The sequence below is a fragment of the Heloderma suspectum genome, chromosome 2 (genome assembly GCF_057233095.1).
Source record: "Heloderma suspectum isolate Gila_16-S chromosome 2, 16-S_ref, whole genome shotgun sequence".
Taxonomy (NCBI): Eukaryota; Metazoa; Chordata; class Lepidosauria; order Squamata; family Helodermatidae; genus Heloderma; species Heloderma suspectum.
Window position 1 is genome coordinate 229,394,764 of NC_139459.1, and position 15,846 is coordinate 229,410,609.

Here is a 15,846-nt window from a genome sequence, read left to right on the forward strand (position 1 = left end):
ATTCATTACCCGCCTACAGTGCCTTTGCATCCAATCGCCCTCCTGCAAGCTCCTCATAGCCATCAGCTGGTAATTGCAGCTCCCCCATCTCCGGAATGGAAACAAGTGGACTTTTGAAGGAAAGAAACACACACTCGGCAGAACGTAGCTGCAGGCCCAATGGTCCAAAGCAGAGCACTGGGGCTGGCTCAGGATGCTCTGTGGCTGTTGCTCCAGACCAGCTGCACTGCCCTGATTTGGCAGAAGTGACAGCTCTACTGTTCCAAGCTTCTTGCCGTCAAGAGAAGACTATGAACTTGCCACAATGCCTGCTTTATCAGACCTTAACACTGACGGTGCACAGTCCAGATGTTGTGCCAAATGACACAAAGGAAACTGCTCTTAACAAGCCCAGCTGCTGCTTATCTGATTGTTTCCGGCTTTTCAGAGTTGCTGATTAGCAGACCGGGACGACAAGGCTAGTTACTAACTCCCAGCTTGAAGTACTTTTCCTCTGCTGAGAGACAGAGGCCTCCGTGTGGTCTCTGTCCCATTCTCTGTCAGCCTAAGGGAAATAGGGAGGGGTTGGCTTGTATCCTATGAAGTAATCACCACATTGGTGCAAGGCTCCATGGAGCCTGGGTTCAAAATGGAGGCCATCTCACCAATGCCTGCAAGTGCCTGGAAGCCTCGTTAGAGATGATACTTGCTAATATGCAGTCTAGAAAGTAAGGGGTCTCATGAATGCCTTTGGAGATAGCCAGCTTATGCAACGAGTGATCTCTTTAGCCCAATACTGCCCACTCTGGGGGCCAAAACAGACATTACCTTAAATCTATATCTAGCAGCTATGTCTCCCCGACCCTTTTTTTTATCGCAGAGTAGGTGCAAGGACCTGATCCAGATCTTAAAAGCTCCCCTATCCCCATACTAGGGTCCTGATCCAGTCAGAGGGCCTTGTGCCCACTTTAGAGTAAAATTCTAAAAAGACACAGCTGCTAGATATGGATTTAAAGTAATGTCTGTTTTGGTCCTAAGTGATCATTCAGGAGCCCTTAGGCAGCGGTGCTTGTCAGCCCTGCAGCCTAAGACCCTAATCTCTTTCACATATTCCACAAGCAATGCTATTGTTGTGGGAAAAGTGAAACCATCTTCACAGAAACAGCAGAAATCCTGATCTAACGTACTGGGCCATCCCAAGATATTTTTCTGCCTGAGGCAAGGAACAAGATGGTGTCCCCTCCCTCCGTTCCATGCAGAAAAGCCGACTGGTCAGTCAGGTGAATCTTACTTCGGCACTGGTGATGGAATAGCATCTTCCATCATCTCTGAAGGCTAGCCTAGGGGGTGCAGAGCAGGCCACGTGGCACACACAGCTCTCTCTTCCCACACCTTGCTATCACCCTTCCAGCATCTGCTGCCTGAGACAAACACCTCACTCTGCCTAGTGGTAGAGCTGGCCCTGCTAACATATATAAAGATTCTGCCTTTCTCTCTCCAACATGCTAGCAAATCCCACCCAGCAAGGCCTGAAAGGAGGCTCTGCCTTCAGAGGCTGGCTGGTGCCTCCTAGAGCAGGGGCCTGCAAATGGGAATGAAGGGTGTGATGAGTGCACTCTGCCAGAGGATCGCATCTTGACCCCGGGCCTATGGGCAAAGCCCAGCCTCATGTTCTATCACAAGCTGCATGAAGATCAAGTGCCTGCTTCCCCAAAGATACTGTTCTAGCAAGAGCGCTCCTGAGTAGCAGGACTTACCTCACAGCTTGCTGTCCTGTCCCAGCTACATTACAAACTAGCAGCAGGATTCTGCCCCCTCCACAGTGGTGCAGCACCTCTGATGAAATGGCCCCATTATGAGCCAAATGCTGGTGTCCTGGCTCAGAAGAGTTGGGAGAGGATGGGAGACTGTGGGGACAACCTGGAGAAAGGAAAGAAAGTACAAGTGAGGGAATCCCCAGGCAGGGTCTCTATTGGGCATTCACTTCAGCAAATGATGTAAATATTAGGACTGTGGAACCCTAATAAATTCTTGCCCCAAAGCATCCTGAGGACTGTGTTCTCTGCCAGAAAGGCAATGATGAGAAGAACTCAGATCAAGTGCCAATTGCATATAAGAGTTTCCTGTGGGGAGCTGGTTGGCCACTGTGCAAACAGAATGCTGGACTAGATGGACCCTTGGCCTGATCTAGAATGGCTCTTCTGATGTTCTTATGTAGCAGTTGGATATTTGGAACCAGAGTACCTCCTCCCACACAAGCCTGCCTGAGACCTTCCTTTCACCATAGAAGCTCTTCTCAGAGTGTCCGCAACATTAGACATCTGGCAGGCACATGCAAGAAATAGGGCCTTCTCCGTTTTGGCACCCTGACTGTGGGATAGCCTCCCCAGAGAGATACTCCTGACCCCATTAATACCCACGATTAGGTTTCAACAAGTCATTTATACCTCAGTTCAACCTGCTGCCATATAAATTATAGTATAAATAAATGAATGTACATGTATAAATAAATAAGTTGAAACAGTCTAGTCTTACATTCAAAATGTAAAAAGGAAACTACTACTATCAAATACCATGGTCTGTGTACACTGTGACATCCAAGAGGCAAGTCAAGATTACAAAATAATTATTTACTGAATTAACAAAGTAATCAATTAGGAAAATATCAAACAAAATAGAAACATTTCCCCAAAGAATTCAAGGCCCACAATGCAAAATTCAGCTATGCAGCTGCCCAATTTGACAGAGGATTTAAATTAACATTTACAAATGTGAATCTGAAAAGCATAATAGATATATATGAAAAATTATTATTTCCATTCCCAAACAGAAACTTTTCAGTGTGTTGTGACTTCAGTAATCCCAGAGAAACACAGAGACAGTCACAACAACTGCCTTCTCCAGACAGGCAAATCTGTTAATTTGCATAGATTTGGATAGATCAAGAGCATTTTTCCTGGACATTATAATCTAGTCCTTGTCAATCCTCCTCGCATCCAATGTTACATCAGTTTTCCTAGGAACCAGCTCATTATTATTCCAGTTGCATCAGTGGAGAAAATGTGACCAGGAAATAGCGATGGCAGCCAACAAATCTGTGGTTGAGACAGGGATGTGAACACACATCTCCCAGGCTTGTATCCAACACTATTGCCTAGACCACACACATTCTAAAGCTAAGCACGATGTTGTTGAACATGCTGGAGTGGGTCTGAGGGTTCGAGTTATATTTAAAGCTGCGAAGCACATCATTGGTAATTTAGCCGCCATGCCTGACAACTTCTTTAAGCCACAAAAAGAATAGAAACACTATTCAGCTTCACTAAACAAATGAGGTTAGATTTAGAGAGGGCTCTGGGCATACCATAATTTTGTGCAAATGCAGGACAGCACAGAGTGCAGAATTTCAAGGAATGTAGCTTTTATTTTTAAACGATCAAGTTTCTAGCCCTAATGACTACAAAGATATGCTTGAAAATATATGGGCAAGTGTTCGGTAATTTTTCAGAAGTCAGAGGGGTTGCTGAATGAGTTTTCCAGTGGCCAGAATGTAGGGCTTCAAGGGCCCGCATAGCCTCTTGAGCACCCCTCCCTCATAGACAATAGAATAAATTATGTAACACAGTAAAGCTTGCGGAATAATGAAAAACAACTGGGCAAATGTGCCCAATTTGCGCCATCTATAGAGGTTGAAGATTTCAGGTTTGTCTTGCTACAGAATATGAGCAAACTTGGTAGGGTTATAATGCAGAGTATATTCTAGGGCTGTAATGAAATAACTTCCATATATAGCCACGCAATTTTATTCATGTTTGGTCCCCAAATTCTCCCAGAACTACTCTGCATCTGGATCATTTGGCAGTGAAGGAAATGTTGGCCAAACCACCCTGGGTGGGGCTGCATTGCTGGTCCTGGAGCCAACTGTTTTTTTTTTAAAGTTTTCTTTTAAAAGTTAAGAATATCAAACAAGCTGCCCTGGTCACCAAACGGGAGGCAGAATTCGGCACACAACCCCACCCGCAAATCTTGAATTCATTCTCCCTGCTCAGCCTCCTAAATTTCCTCCTATGCCCCCAACACATAGAGGTCACTTGAATGATATGTTCAGGTGACTGTCATTGCACTGCTAGTGACTCTCCCCTGGATTTAGGTAAAACCCCAACCCTCTGGAGCAGATCTGGAGGGCACACTGGGGGGCGGGGGGGCTGCAGCGGGAAGCAATATCCTTGCGGAAGCGATATCCTTCTCTTGGCAGAAACAAGGATCTGGATCCAACCCTGGGTCTAGAATAAAGGTTTGACTAAATGATCCAAATTGATCCTTTCCAACTCTGTGACTCTGCAAGGAAGAATTAACATTAACACCCCGCAACAAGGCGGATAAGTAATACGCTAGGGTTGGGTGTTTATTATCACTAGCAATGAGCTCTCAGGCATAACTGGTCTAATCTGCACCTCAATTTGCAGCTTGATCTCTCCATCTCCCCAAATTTGGGCTGCGTAATTCATCAAAGCCACCTGGCAATAGGGCTGTCCAAAAGGCAGGATTGCCATGAACTCCATCTCCCAGATCTGCACACGCTGTCTCCTCTGATGTTTTCCAATTAAGGCCTCTTGTTTAGCCTGGAGAGGCAATAAATCACTGCCATGGCACTCCATCTCCAGTCTTACTCCTCATTTTGCATATACAAGCCAATTCTGCCCAAAATACAGCCATGCGGACAGACTCCCTGCCAGCCCCAAGGCTCAGCTCATCCCATCCCATCCTCCTCTCAACAGCTGACTTGCTCCTCAAACTGCAGAACCCAGGGCTGGGCAAAGATCTCGGAAATTGCAGCTGTAGAATTTCTGAATGGGGATAATTCTGAAGGTCATATTTGGCCAGTTTATAAAATAAGATGAATGAAGTGGTAAAGCCTTTTCAAGACCGTAGCACTCCAGGCTGGAGGTTGCATGTTTGAATGCCTGCCACACACAGACACACACACACACACGTCCTCCACAGAGAAAAAACAGCATGCCACAGAAAGAGCTAAATCCTTCTCCCTTGCATGCTAATTGTCTATGCATAGGGACTTTTTTTTCATAGTGGAGAATTCTAACATTCTCCTCTCGTAGTCTGAAGTGGTGCAGTCCAGAAAAAGCTTTACCACCTGATTCAGCTGATTGTATAAACTCAGTCCAAACCCCTGCACTGAGTGCCTTCATATCAATTCCTAAGAGATTAACCCATATTATCCAAACTGCTGTGTGATGCCAGCAGGGAACAGCAGCAAGGAAGGTGCACCCTGTCCGAGGCCCCTCTGAGGCAGTGAATATTCAGACAAATGCACACAGATGACTCAATCAACCACAGCTCAAAACACAACTGATCAATAGACAAGACACACCATGAGCAGGTGAAAAGCACAGCCTGTCCCCTTGAACACGCAGCTTCAAAATGGTAACAGATTCCATGCTTACTACTAGTAGGGGTGTGCTGAAGCCCAAACTGAACTGGGCTGATTCGGATAGATTCAGAAGATGTTCGAATCATAGTAGGGCTCCTTCAAAACATTCTGAATCTGAACCTTTCTGAAGCTACGTTAGTGATTTGAATTTGGAGGGACACAGAGTTCTATATAATGTGTCTGCAAACACTGATACATTTCCCCTCAAGCTCTCCATAGAAGGATAACCTTGGGGTAGGCGTGAGAGAGGAGGGAGTGGAGGGGGTGTAGTTTTGTGACTGAGCAGTTTAGGTTCTCCCTGGACATACATTTATAGCAAGGGTGGGCAGACGTCAGGCTTTCAGGAAGAACCCCAAGATCCTCCAACTGGACCCTGGTGCAAAACAACAGCTCAGGCAGACAGCAGACACTAAGAATTAAGGCCTCTGAGGATATGCAACCAATTTGAGATCGGTACCAGAAGTGAGCTCACAAATCCTTTCACACAAAACCCCAAGTGTTCTTTTTCAGCAACCTAACTGGGGTGGGGGGATCATTTAGGTGTTGCTACTGTTAGATAATTGAGACTCAGAAACCCTTGCCAATCTACAGCAAATTACTGAGAGGTCTACCAGTAGATCACAATTTACCCCCTGCCCTCTCCTGATCTATAGGACATGGCCTCCTATACACTACCGCAGGAATAAAACTGTCCCTTTACAAAGCTATGATAAACAGTGCTTCCGGATGAGACTTATCGTGCAATCAACCTGCCTCATTCACAAAATTCTCCAGGGGATCTAGATGACACTGTCTTCCACTAGTACCCCTCCCAAGTTTTCCCACCACTTCTTCGACCTTTTCTCTTCCTAGCCCGCCCACCCCCAAAATCCATTAAGGAGGAAAAGATGGAATAGCTGCACAATGTCTTTTTACTGGTAGCTCTAAGAGCCATCTGTCTGTAACACCGTTTGACAGCAGGACATCTATTATATAATCTCTGCGATGGGAAAGTCTGGGTCGGTAGGAAGCAGCGAATGGGTGGCGAAGGTAGGTGAGCCCAACAGTAGGTGAAATGGTAGGTTTGCCTGGGAGACAAATCTGATAAGTTGCCTCTCTTCCCACTTTTAGATGGGTGCTGAAACTCTTTTTATTTTGGAAGGCATTTTTATTATTGAATTATTGCTGTTTTAATTAGATAATCTGATTTCTGCTGGTTTTAACACTGCTGTATTTTATGGGTTTGTAATGCTTTACAATTTTACTGTTAATGTATTTTAATATTTAATGTACACCATCTTCACACACACACACACAGCCAGAATATGGCACTTTGGTGATGAGGCCTATAAGAACTGAAACACTGAGTGACAATAGCCTCCTCTAGAGCTTCAACTGGCGTTAGCAACTGGGCTAAATGGACTAGTGTTACTTTCTTCTCCTATCTCTGGGTGGATAAGGAAAGCTACACTGGTCATGCCTATTTTTCTCCCAACTTCTAGAGGCTAGTTCTTCTCACTCTTCCCTTTGAGATGAGGATCTCCCAGATTAGTTCAAATTTGTAGAGTTTTCTTTGCCCAGACTTTCAGCTTTCTTTTTAAGAGGCACAATAGTTTCCTTTTGTCGCTCTTTGCTTCTCTGTCCCTTACAAGTTTCTGCCCAAACTACATCCTCCTGCCAATCCAGGGTTCGCAGCAGCCCCTAACCTGAGCTCCTTGAATCTCTAGCGGCATTTACAGAATGAAAAGCCAATTTATCTTGATTCAAGCCTGACCCTTTGAAGCAGGGATAGCTTGGCTGCCTGCCAGGTCCGGAAGGCTAAAAATAACCTCTTGTATTAGTCACAAAACAGAAATAGATCCCCTTTTGGCAACATGTTAACTGTAAAATGTGACAGATCACAGGTAGTGAGTGAGCCTCTAGAGCAAGTGTCTCCAAAAATGCAGCCCCCAAAAGGAACCCATAGGACATGGAAAGGTGGTGGCAGGTTGAGCTCACCTGTACTATTTCAGATTAACTCTTAGAGATTATCATCAGGTATATCTGCCAGAGCTCACACCGGGGTTATGGAGGTATATGGGGTTTTAGCTTCTTTGGCAACTGCCAAAGCAACTGCAACCAGCCAAACCACATCTTTATTTTTCCTCAACTACAATGGGGAAATCTTAAACCATTTTCTCCCTGCGCTTTTTTGGGTGGCTCACCACAGCAACAGCTATATTATAAACCTCAACTAGTGTCAATGTTAGTTTAAACCAAGAAGCCTGGGGGGGGGGGGGAGCTGCTGTAGATCCTGAGCCCCCTCAGAGAACTACAGTTCCCAACTGTCCGAGGGAGAGAGCCCAGAACGTTATAGTTAAACTGGCTTAGGGTGTACACCTATTCTATAGTAACGTCAATGTGTTCCTAATCAAATGCTGTCTTAATCCGGCCTTTCATTCTTGTTTCATCTGGCCAAAACAGTGCATTATTCATGTTGGTAACAAGTTAGAACAAAACATACCAAACTGAAATACCTTCTCTGATAAAATATGGCCTTGCATATTCTCTGCCCTCCAAAAATACATACCAGAATATGCATGCAGAACAATACACATGAGTTATTCATTACAAAGTATCTGTTTGTTATATTTTATTTATCTTTAGCAGCAAGAAGTAATCACAAAGAATAGAACAGATGGAAAGGTGGCCAGGCAGAGGGGTGTGTGTGTGTGTGTGTGTGTGTGTGTGTGAGAGAGAGAGAGAGAGAGAGAGAGAGAGAGAGAGAGAGAGAGAGAATACAACTGCAATAAACAGTTTTTTAAAAAGGAAAATAGACAGGTCATAGTGAATTGCACTGACCCCAATGTAAAGCACCAGAAAGATACAGGATGGGAGTGATTAACAGTGCAATTCTATCCATGTTGACTCAGAAGTCAGTCCTATTGAGTTTAATGGGGTGTACACCCCGGAAAGCAGGCATAAGTTTGCAGTTTAAACGTTCAGAAAGCATAGAGAAAGAACCCTCTGACATTCCAGGACCACCTCAGAATGCATGTGTGAGGCAGCTTGTTTGATGCACCCCATGATCAAAGTTTCCATGTATGTGGAAAGTTAATGCTTCAGGATGAAGACTTTCAGTCTTTGCTCTGATGTGTAAAGCTTTCCAAGTGGCTTATAAGGAGGTTCTTTCAGCCAACATGCATGCTGAGATTATTGATCCTGGCCTATGAGGGCTGTACCACATGCTCATTCCAGACATTTGAATCAGCTGTTATTGGCCAGAACAGGGGCTCCAGCAAGAGACAAAGATGGCCCTGAAAACAGGAAAGAACTGAAGAACACACTTATTACCTGGCTAGAGGCCAGACTAATATAAAACAGGAGCAGGAAAGATATTATTTTACCTTGGTCTTCTGGTGATATGACTGCTATTGTTGCTGTTACTGCTGTTAACATTGTTGCTGGTTTTGCTGTTGGCTTTTATTGTTGTTTTATGTTTTTATCACTTTTAATTTTTTAACTGTTTTTATGTATTTTATTGCTGTAAGCCACCTCGGGAGGGCTTCTGCCCTGAAAGGCAGCCAAGAAATAGATAGATAGATAGATAGATAGATAGATAGATAGATAGACAGACAGACAGACAGACAGACAGACAGACAGACAGCTCCTGATTGCTTTAACATCCATTTGTGTGTACAAAGCTAAACCAGCGGAAAACTCTAGGAAGGAAATCAGGCTAGAAGGCTGATGAAGGGGGGGGAGATCCTGTGCATCCCTGATGTGAATCTTCTCAGAAGCAGCCCTTCAGTTCAGAAGATCAGACTTAGTCCTGCTTACCGCCAGCTTCCCCTCCTGATGGGCAATGTGTAGGTACAACATTTCTTCAGAATCCACCATGCCTCACCTGCAGAGCCTACAGGCAGTTGGACAATGAGCAGAATCAAGAAGAAATGGCTTTGCACGCTAGATAGTAAAGCTGCCCAGGAAAGAAGAAATTTCTGACTCTGCAGGGGAAGGGCATTTCCCAGTAGTCTCATGATGCAATCACTGGGCTATAGATCTCATGAAGAGGCTGTTAAAGTGACAGAGCCTTGGTACCCCTAAAGCCCACTCATCCTAAAGCTACCTGCTGTGATTTTCGCTAATCTGTGCTGACTGGACCAGAGAAGGGAAGTGTGATAGATAGACCCAGCCTTCAGTTAAAGTTACTGGCCTCATTGTGATCCCATCAAAGCAGCAAAATGTGTTCAGTTCCTTCTCCCATCAGGCTTCTTCCCTTCCTTTGCCCTGGCTCCTGACTGCGGCTGTGCAAAGTATCATGCCCTTTACAAAAGCAGCCCATGTGCTGTCTTTCAGCAAATAGCAACGTGGTGGCTGCTGGGCAAAACACCGTGCTAATTGCTAAGCCTTGTGGCTCTTAGGTTGGGCAGAGGTATCTGCATGGTCTTCGAATATGGGAACCAGGCCTTCCCAAGGCTGCCATTGGACATGGTTGTCACATGGCTATCTAGTTTCCTCAGGGCCAAACTACACGTGACAGCAGCAGGGGTGTGCATGTGTGTTTAAACCTGGATCAACTAAAAACTGCCTAGAATGGATGGGTAGGGTGTGGCCTGAGCAAAAGGGATGTGTGGGTCAGGGGAGCTCTTCTCTCAGTTCACTTCCTCACAGTCCCTCTCCCCAGGTACATTTCTCCCAGTTGGGGCTCTGAGATTGGAAGTAAGCCCAGCTGGGAGAAAACTGTCAGCAAGAAGGACTGCAGGGACATGACCTGAGGAAAGGTGGAGGGTACAACACCCCTCACACACACGCACCCCTTTTGCTCCTTAAGACTGGATTCCTCTACCGCTGCTTTCTACATTATTGTAGCAATCTGGGTTTAAACACACTGATCTGCTGGTGCCACATCTGGTTTGGCCCTCAGGCAGTGCACAATATGAAAAAAATCTTTTAATCTCAGTGGAGGAAGGCAATGTGTATGCGTGTGTGTGTGTGTGTGTGTGTGTGTGTGTGTGTATAAACTTCCTACTCAATTTCCTTCCATTTCATACAAAAGTACCTCATCCTCTCAGCTCCAGACACCTTGCTCTTGTGGACCACAGGTGGCCAAGCCAGACAGGTGCAGGGCAGTCCATGGGTCTGGTTATACACTGCAGCCATGCCTACACTCCTGCCTACCTCTCCAGAGCTGCACTGCCACTTGCACCTTGGCCACCCCAAGCCACAGGAGGTGGAGCTCTACATATGCTCTGCGGTGCACACTGGGGTAGAACTGTCTTGTTCTTTGGACTTAACATGTAGCACACCTCTGCAAAAGGTTGGCCACCACCACCATAGACAAAAAGAAAGAGCTTTTTTGCTGGACAATGGGAGTATGCAGGGTCCTTCCCACTCACCACAGCAAGACTTACCTGAGAGACGGGAAGAGCTGGCCCTGCTAAAGGAGAGTGGAGCCTGGAAAGCATAGATGCTGTCACCCTCTGCAATGGTGTTCAGATCCTCATCATCCGAGAAGGAGCACTGGAATCCTGACTGGCCCAGCTCAGTCAGGATCACCTGCAACAGAACAGAATAGTCAGGGTACCAGCCCTGAAGGCTTCCAGAGGGAGAGAAGGTATATGAGAAATGGAAACCTTCATGGTTTATTTATCTCCTCGGTTACCATGGGACCAAGGTCACAGAAGGGAAACTAGTCTGGCTTACCTGGTCAGGTGAAATGTTGCCTTCCTCTGCCACCATTTTCCTCAGCTTTGCCACAGTGCTGAAGAGAGGCACAGCCAGGCCCACACGCACAAAGCGCTGGCTTTTGGACTGGAAGACAAGAGTGACATTCAAAGGCCTAGAAGAAAAGGGGAGGATAAGGGAGCTTAGAGCCATGCACTAAGATGCCCCAGATTCTGCAGCCAACCCATGCCTTGCCCCCATTTTTGTAATTAATTGCAATTAATCATATGCTGCTCCATCTTGCTGTTGCTTGCATTGTTTTGTATTGTTATTGTACTTGGAATTGTTTCTAATCGTGTATTTTAAATGTGATTTGTATTGTTACTATAGCTGAAATTGTTTCTAGCAGTGTATTGAAATGTGAACCACTTACAGATTTTATTATATTAAGCGGCATGTAAGTATTACTAACAAACAAATAATTAAATAAAATATTTGCATGCATTCACTCAATTCACTTGCTTTCTCTTGGCCATACCATTTGGCTGGGGCGGGGGGGGGGGGGTTGCCCATGAGCACAGAAATGAATTAGTTTGGTTCCAGGGAGTTTTTTCCATCACATATTGGGCAATGATCTTCAGGGTCCAACCACTGGGGACTATAAGCACGTTGACGCTCAGGGACATGGACCCACAGCCAAAGAGATTGGAACTTGTGGTAAGCAAAGAAATCCCAGCTGCCTTGTCTACTTGGAGCTCTACTTATTTCCAAAGCATTCACAAATAACAGCCCACGAGTTTTATCTGTAACCACAGGTATGGTTTTTTTTTAAAAAAAAAAATACTGCACATTCTTTGGATTCTGCAGGAGCAATTTGAATCCACATTCATCACGATGTTCCATAGTGTGCACTGAAATTGCAGATTCCTAGACCTGCTGGAGAGGTCAGTGGAGGATGTATTGAGTTAGAGGGAGAGATGTAATCTTATTGTACTGGGAAGAGAGGAATGGGGAGTTGAATTTGAACCCTAGCCTTGAGGGACGAGAACAGTGACAGTACATTTGGTGAAAAAGAATAAGAATTCAAGACAGTACTGAGCTCTCCCATATTCCTCCAGCCAATGCGACTTCAAAGCAAGCACAAGATGCTGCCAGGAAGAAAAGCGAACCATAATGATCAAGATGTCAACATTGGGAGCAGCCCAAAGAAACTGGTTCTTACACAATGCTAGTAAATGTGCTGTAATTTGCCACTTTCTGAGCACAGATTCCGGGACAATTCACATGACTTTCATCCTTTATTGACATAAGGAACAAGTTCTCCTATTGCTTCCCTGTGACAGCATTCAGTGAGCACCTAACTCCGTGTTACTTTAAATTAATCGCCTGAAATTAAAACTGAGTTGCTAGGAGCCCCAGTCCTCATCAGGACACAACCACAGCATGCAGGAAAGGGGAGATTTAAGCCTTCTTCACCATTATCCTGAATGCCCCTCCAACCCCAATGCAGCAAACAAAAAAACCACTCCCATTGGAGACAATGCGAGCTTCAAAAATATATCTATTTGCTGCATGGTGGCAAATAAATAAAATTTATTTTATTTATTGAATTTATATACAGTCCAGCTGGCAGATGCCTTCAGGACAGTTTACCATCATTTTAAAAAAGTTTACAAGGTAGCACTGGGTAAGGGAAGGATTCAGCCTCCCCTCCCTGTGTGCTGTGGCCCTGATCTGGATTCCCCCGCACCCTCAAACAAACACACACAGTTTATTTTTATTAATTCTTTTTTTTAGAACCCTGATGTCATTTTAAGCAACACATTTAAAGTAAACTTTCTAGCAATTATTCAACAAAAGCGGACCAAATATCTAAATAAGTATCCATTTAAAGGTGACACCTATATGCCACCCATTCAAATACTGAATTGTAAGGTCCTCAGTCCATTGCATTATAGGAGGTGAGTATTTCTCCTTCCAATGTTGTAATATCAGTCTTTCAGCTGTTAAAAGGGCATGGAGAATCCATTTACACTGACTGTTTGTTGATTTCCATGAAGCAGGTAAATAATTTTAAAGTGCATGTACATCAGTGAATACTAAAGACTGTTCCAGTACAAAATTTATCTGTGTAATAACCTCCTCCTAAAAAGAAGCTACTACCAGACACTGCCAAAACATATGTTTAAAAAAAGGATTAGCTGTATTGCACCACCAGCAATTATCCAAATTAGACAATCCCTTATTAAAGAGACATTGCGGTACCCAATAGACATGAAACAAAAGTTTTAGCTATATAAGATGCAGCCTAAGATCCATAGATAGATTATAGACACCAAAGCAGAGATCCACTGATTAGGCATTTTGTGGTGGTGCCCACAGAAGTTTCTCAAATTCCCAAATGTGCCCACAGATCCAGAAAGGTTGGGGACTGCTGAAATAATGTGCCGTTAGGCTCTCAGCAATAGCAGCAATTGGGTCATTGTAGCAATCTGAGCATGCAATGAAAGAGCCAGTTAAGCTGCAATGTGTGTACACTTCATCTTCACATTAGAAGGAACAAAGAGTTGTATGAACTGGTACTCAGTTATACCACCAAGTCCCTTATAACTAAGGTAGAAAGGAAAGAGCCTGAGAGAGAGACAGACGGACAGATAGACAGACAAACAGACAGACACAGAGAGAGACAGAGAGTAAGAGAGAGATTTGTACTTTTTAAGAAAGGTAAAAGAGGACCCATTGCATATTCTAGGATAAAAAAGGCTTATGACTTAAGACCTCTTTTTGAGTATTCAGATGCATGCAAGTTTTACATCAGTTTCACTATAGAGAGCCGGTGAATGATGTCTTGGAAATGAAATTTACAAAGTGTATGCAGACTATCTAGCTATTCAAAAATGCAACTTCACAGGAGATCTGAAGAGCCCTATCCATAAAAAGGCAGGTCTGAGAAATTTATTAAAGAGATATTAAAAGTAGTACTGAGGTTTTGTTCTTTTTTCTTTTTTGTCCTTAATATAAAGGGCTCAGGTGGCTGAGTCCCTGTAACAGAGGCAACCTCACTGTTGTCCAAGCAAAGCCCAACCATAGATAAAGCCAAGAATCTGGAGGGAGTTAGGAGGATTTAGAGACAGAAAATAGAGAAGTGGATAAGGAAAAAAGGCAGGGGGTAGTGAAAAACCTGAGCTCAATCTCCCCAGGGTGCTTGGAAATAAAAATTAAATGGTGTTCCTATCAGACGTCATTTTGGAAAGTACAAATTCCAGAAGAATATCTGACAAGTCTATTGGAAAAAAAACAAAGGAGTCCTGCGGCATCTGAAAGACTAATAAGCTAAATTTTATTTGCTTACTGCTCCATAGTGGACTGCCGCCAAATAAACTGCCAGGGTTTTTTTGCACCGTCCCATGGAATTCTGCAGGTTGGCAGCCACAGGAGTGCAGCCGCAGGGGGGCCTGAGGGGCACAAATGCCCCCCGGGTCCCCAAAGTTGCCCACCCCTGAAATATAGGAACACCCTTATCTGCACACCTCTTCCTTTCTTAATAACCTGGCTAGCAAGCCAAAGTGCTGATCTTCTCAGCTATCACCCTATTGTTTACTAAACGCTTCCCTAGGCAAGCAGAACCCATCAGAGTAATCCTCAGAGTAACTTTACTCATGCTCTGCATATTTCAGTCTCCATGTTCAGTCTCTACCTGGACTCAGTCTCTGCCAATGTGAGCACCAGAGAAGGGCCCAGAATGTACAGCTTGTTCCATCCTTGTAAGACCCTAATTCCAGTTAGCTTTGATCATCTTTTCTACCTTTCTCCCTTGATTCACTCCTTTCTCCACATTTGTTATTTTGAACCCTCAGAATAGTCAGAGCTAAACTTTTAGCAAATGGGAGATTGCTAAAGGGCCCCCTTTCAAAGCCTAAGCTCCAACCCGCTCAAGGTAGTCAAACCCTGAGAAAGCAAAAAGCAATCTAATTGAAGCAACCCTCTCCCTGAAGTGTTTGCTGTGTGTGCCTAGAAGTGGTAATATTTGTGACAAGTTTTTAATCTTTTGATCCTTCAACCTTTATTTTCTGCCACTGTCAAACTTGATCATGCCTCTATCACCAAGTCACCAAGTTAACTGTTTTGCACACATACCTCTCTGGGTCCCCTGTAGGTCACTAGAGTCAATTCCCTACCATATCTGTGTCTCTTTTAAACTATCCCTATTTTGCTACGGATCCAAAGTAACGGTGCTTCAATTATTTTAACTAACGAAAGTAAGAATTTTACAATGGTCTATCTCTTTCTCAGCCTACTTAAATATATGTTTCCTTTTTTCTTTAAAAGCAAAAGTATGGGCATTAATTAAAATGTAGATAAACATTGCTTTGGGAGGCAGGTTGAATTCTGTCTCTTTAAGAGGCAAGTCAGCATGAGCAGGCCATGTGAGTGAACAAAAGAATCACTACTGGGGGAGTGGACTGAGGTGTCACCAACACCCCACTCTATCTCTCATTTTCATCAAATCCTGCTGAGGCAGTGGATGTTCTGAATCAGTGCCTGGGTGCAGTAATGGACTGGATGAGAGCCAATAAACTGAGACTCAATCCAGACAAGACGAAGGTATTGTTAGTGGGTCGTTCATCTGATAGGCTAAGTGATGTTCAACCTGTTCTGGAGGGGGCTGCAGTTCCACTAACATATCAGATTTGTAGTTTGGGGGTGCTCTTGGATCCAGCATTGTTAATAGAGGCACAGGTGGACCCACTGGCATGCAGCACCTTTTATCAGCTATGGTTGATATACCAACT

The 15,846-nt window shown here is 44.4% G+C and overlaps 1 protein-coding gene across 1 annotated transcript in view; it reads right to left on the bottom strand.

The window, feature by feature from the left end:
* USP43 (ubiquitin specific peptidase 43) overlaps nucleotides 1-15,846 on the bottom strand; it is a 112,366-nt gene that overhangs the window by 29,525 nt on the left and 66,995 nt on the right. The window contains exons 5-7 of the mRNA XM_084838357.1: nucleotides 11,093-11,228; nucleotides 10,801-10,945; nucleotides 1,737-1,899 (exon numbers count right to left, since the gene is read on the bottom strand). Coding sequence (XP_084694483.1) covers nucleotides 1,737-1,899; nucleotides 10,801-10,945; nucleotides 11,093-11,228 — 444 coding nt within the window. The remainder of the gene's footprint in view (nucleotides 1-1,736; nucleotides 1,900-10,800; nucleotides 10,946-11,092; nucleotides 11,229-15,846) is intronic.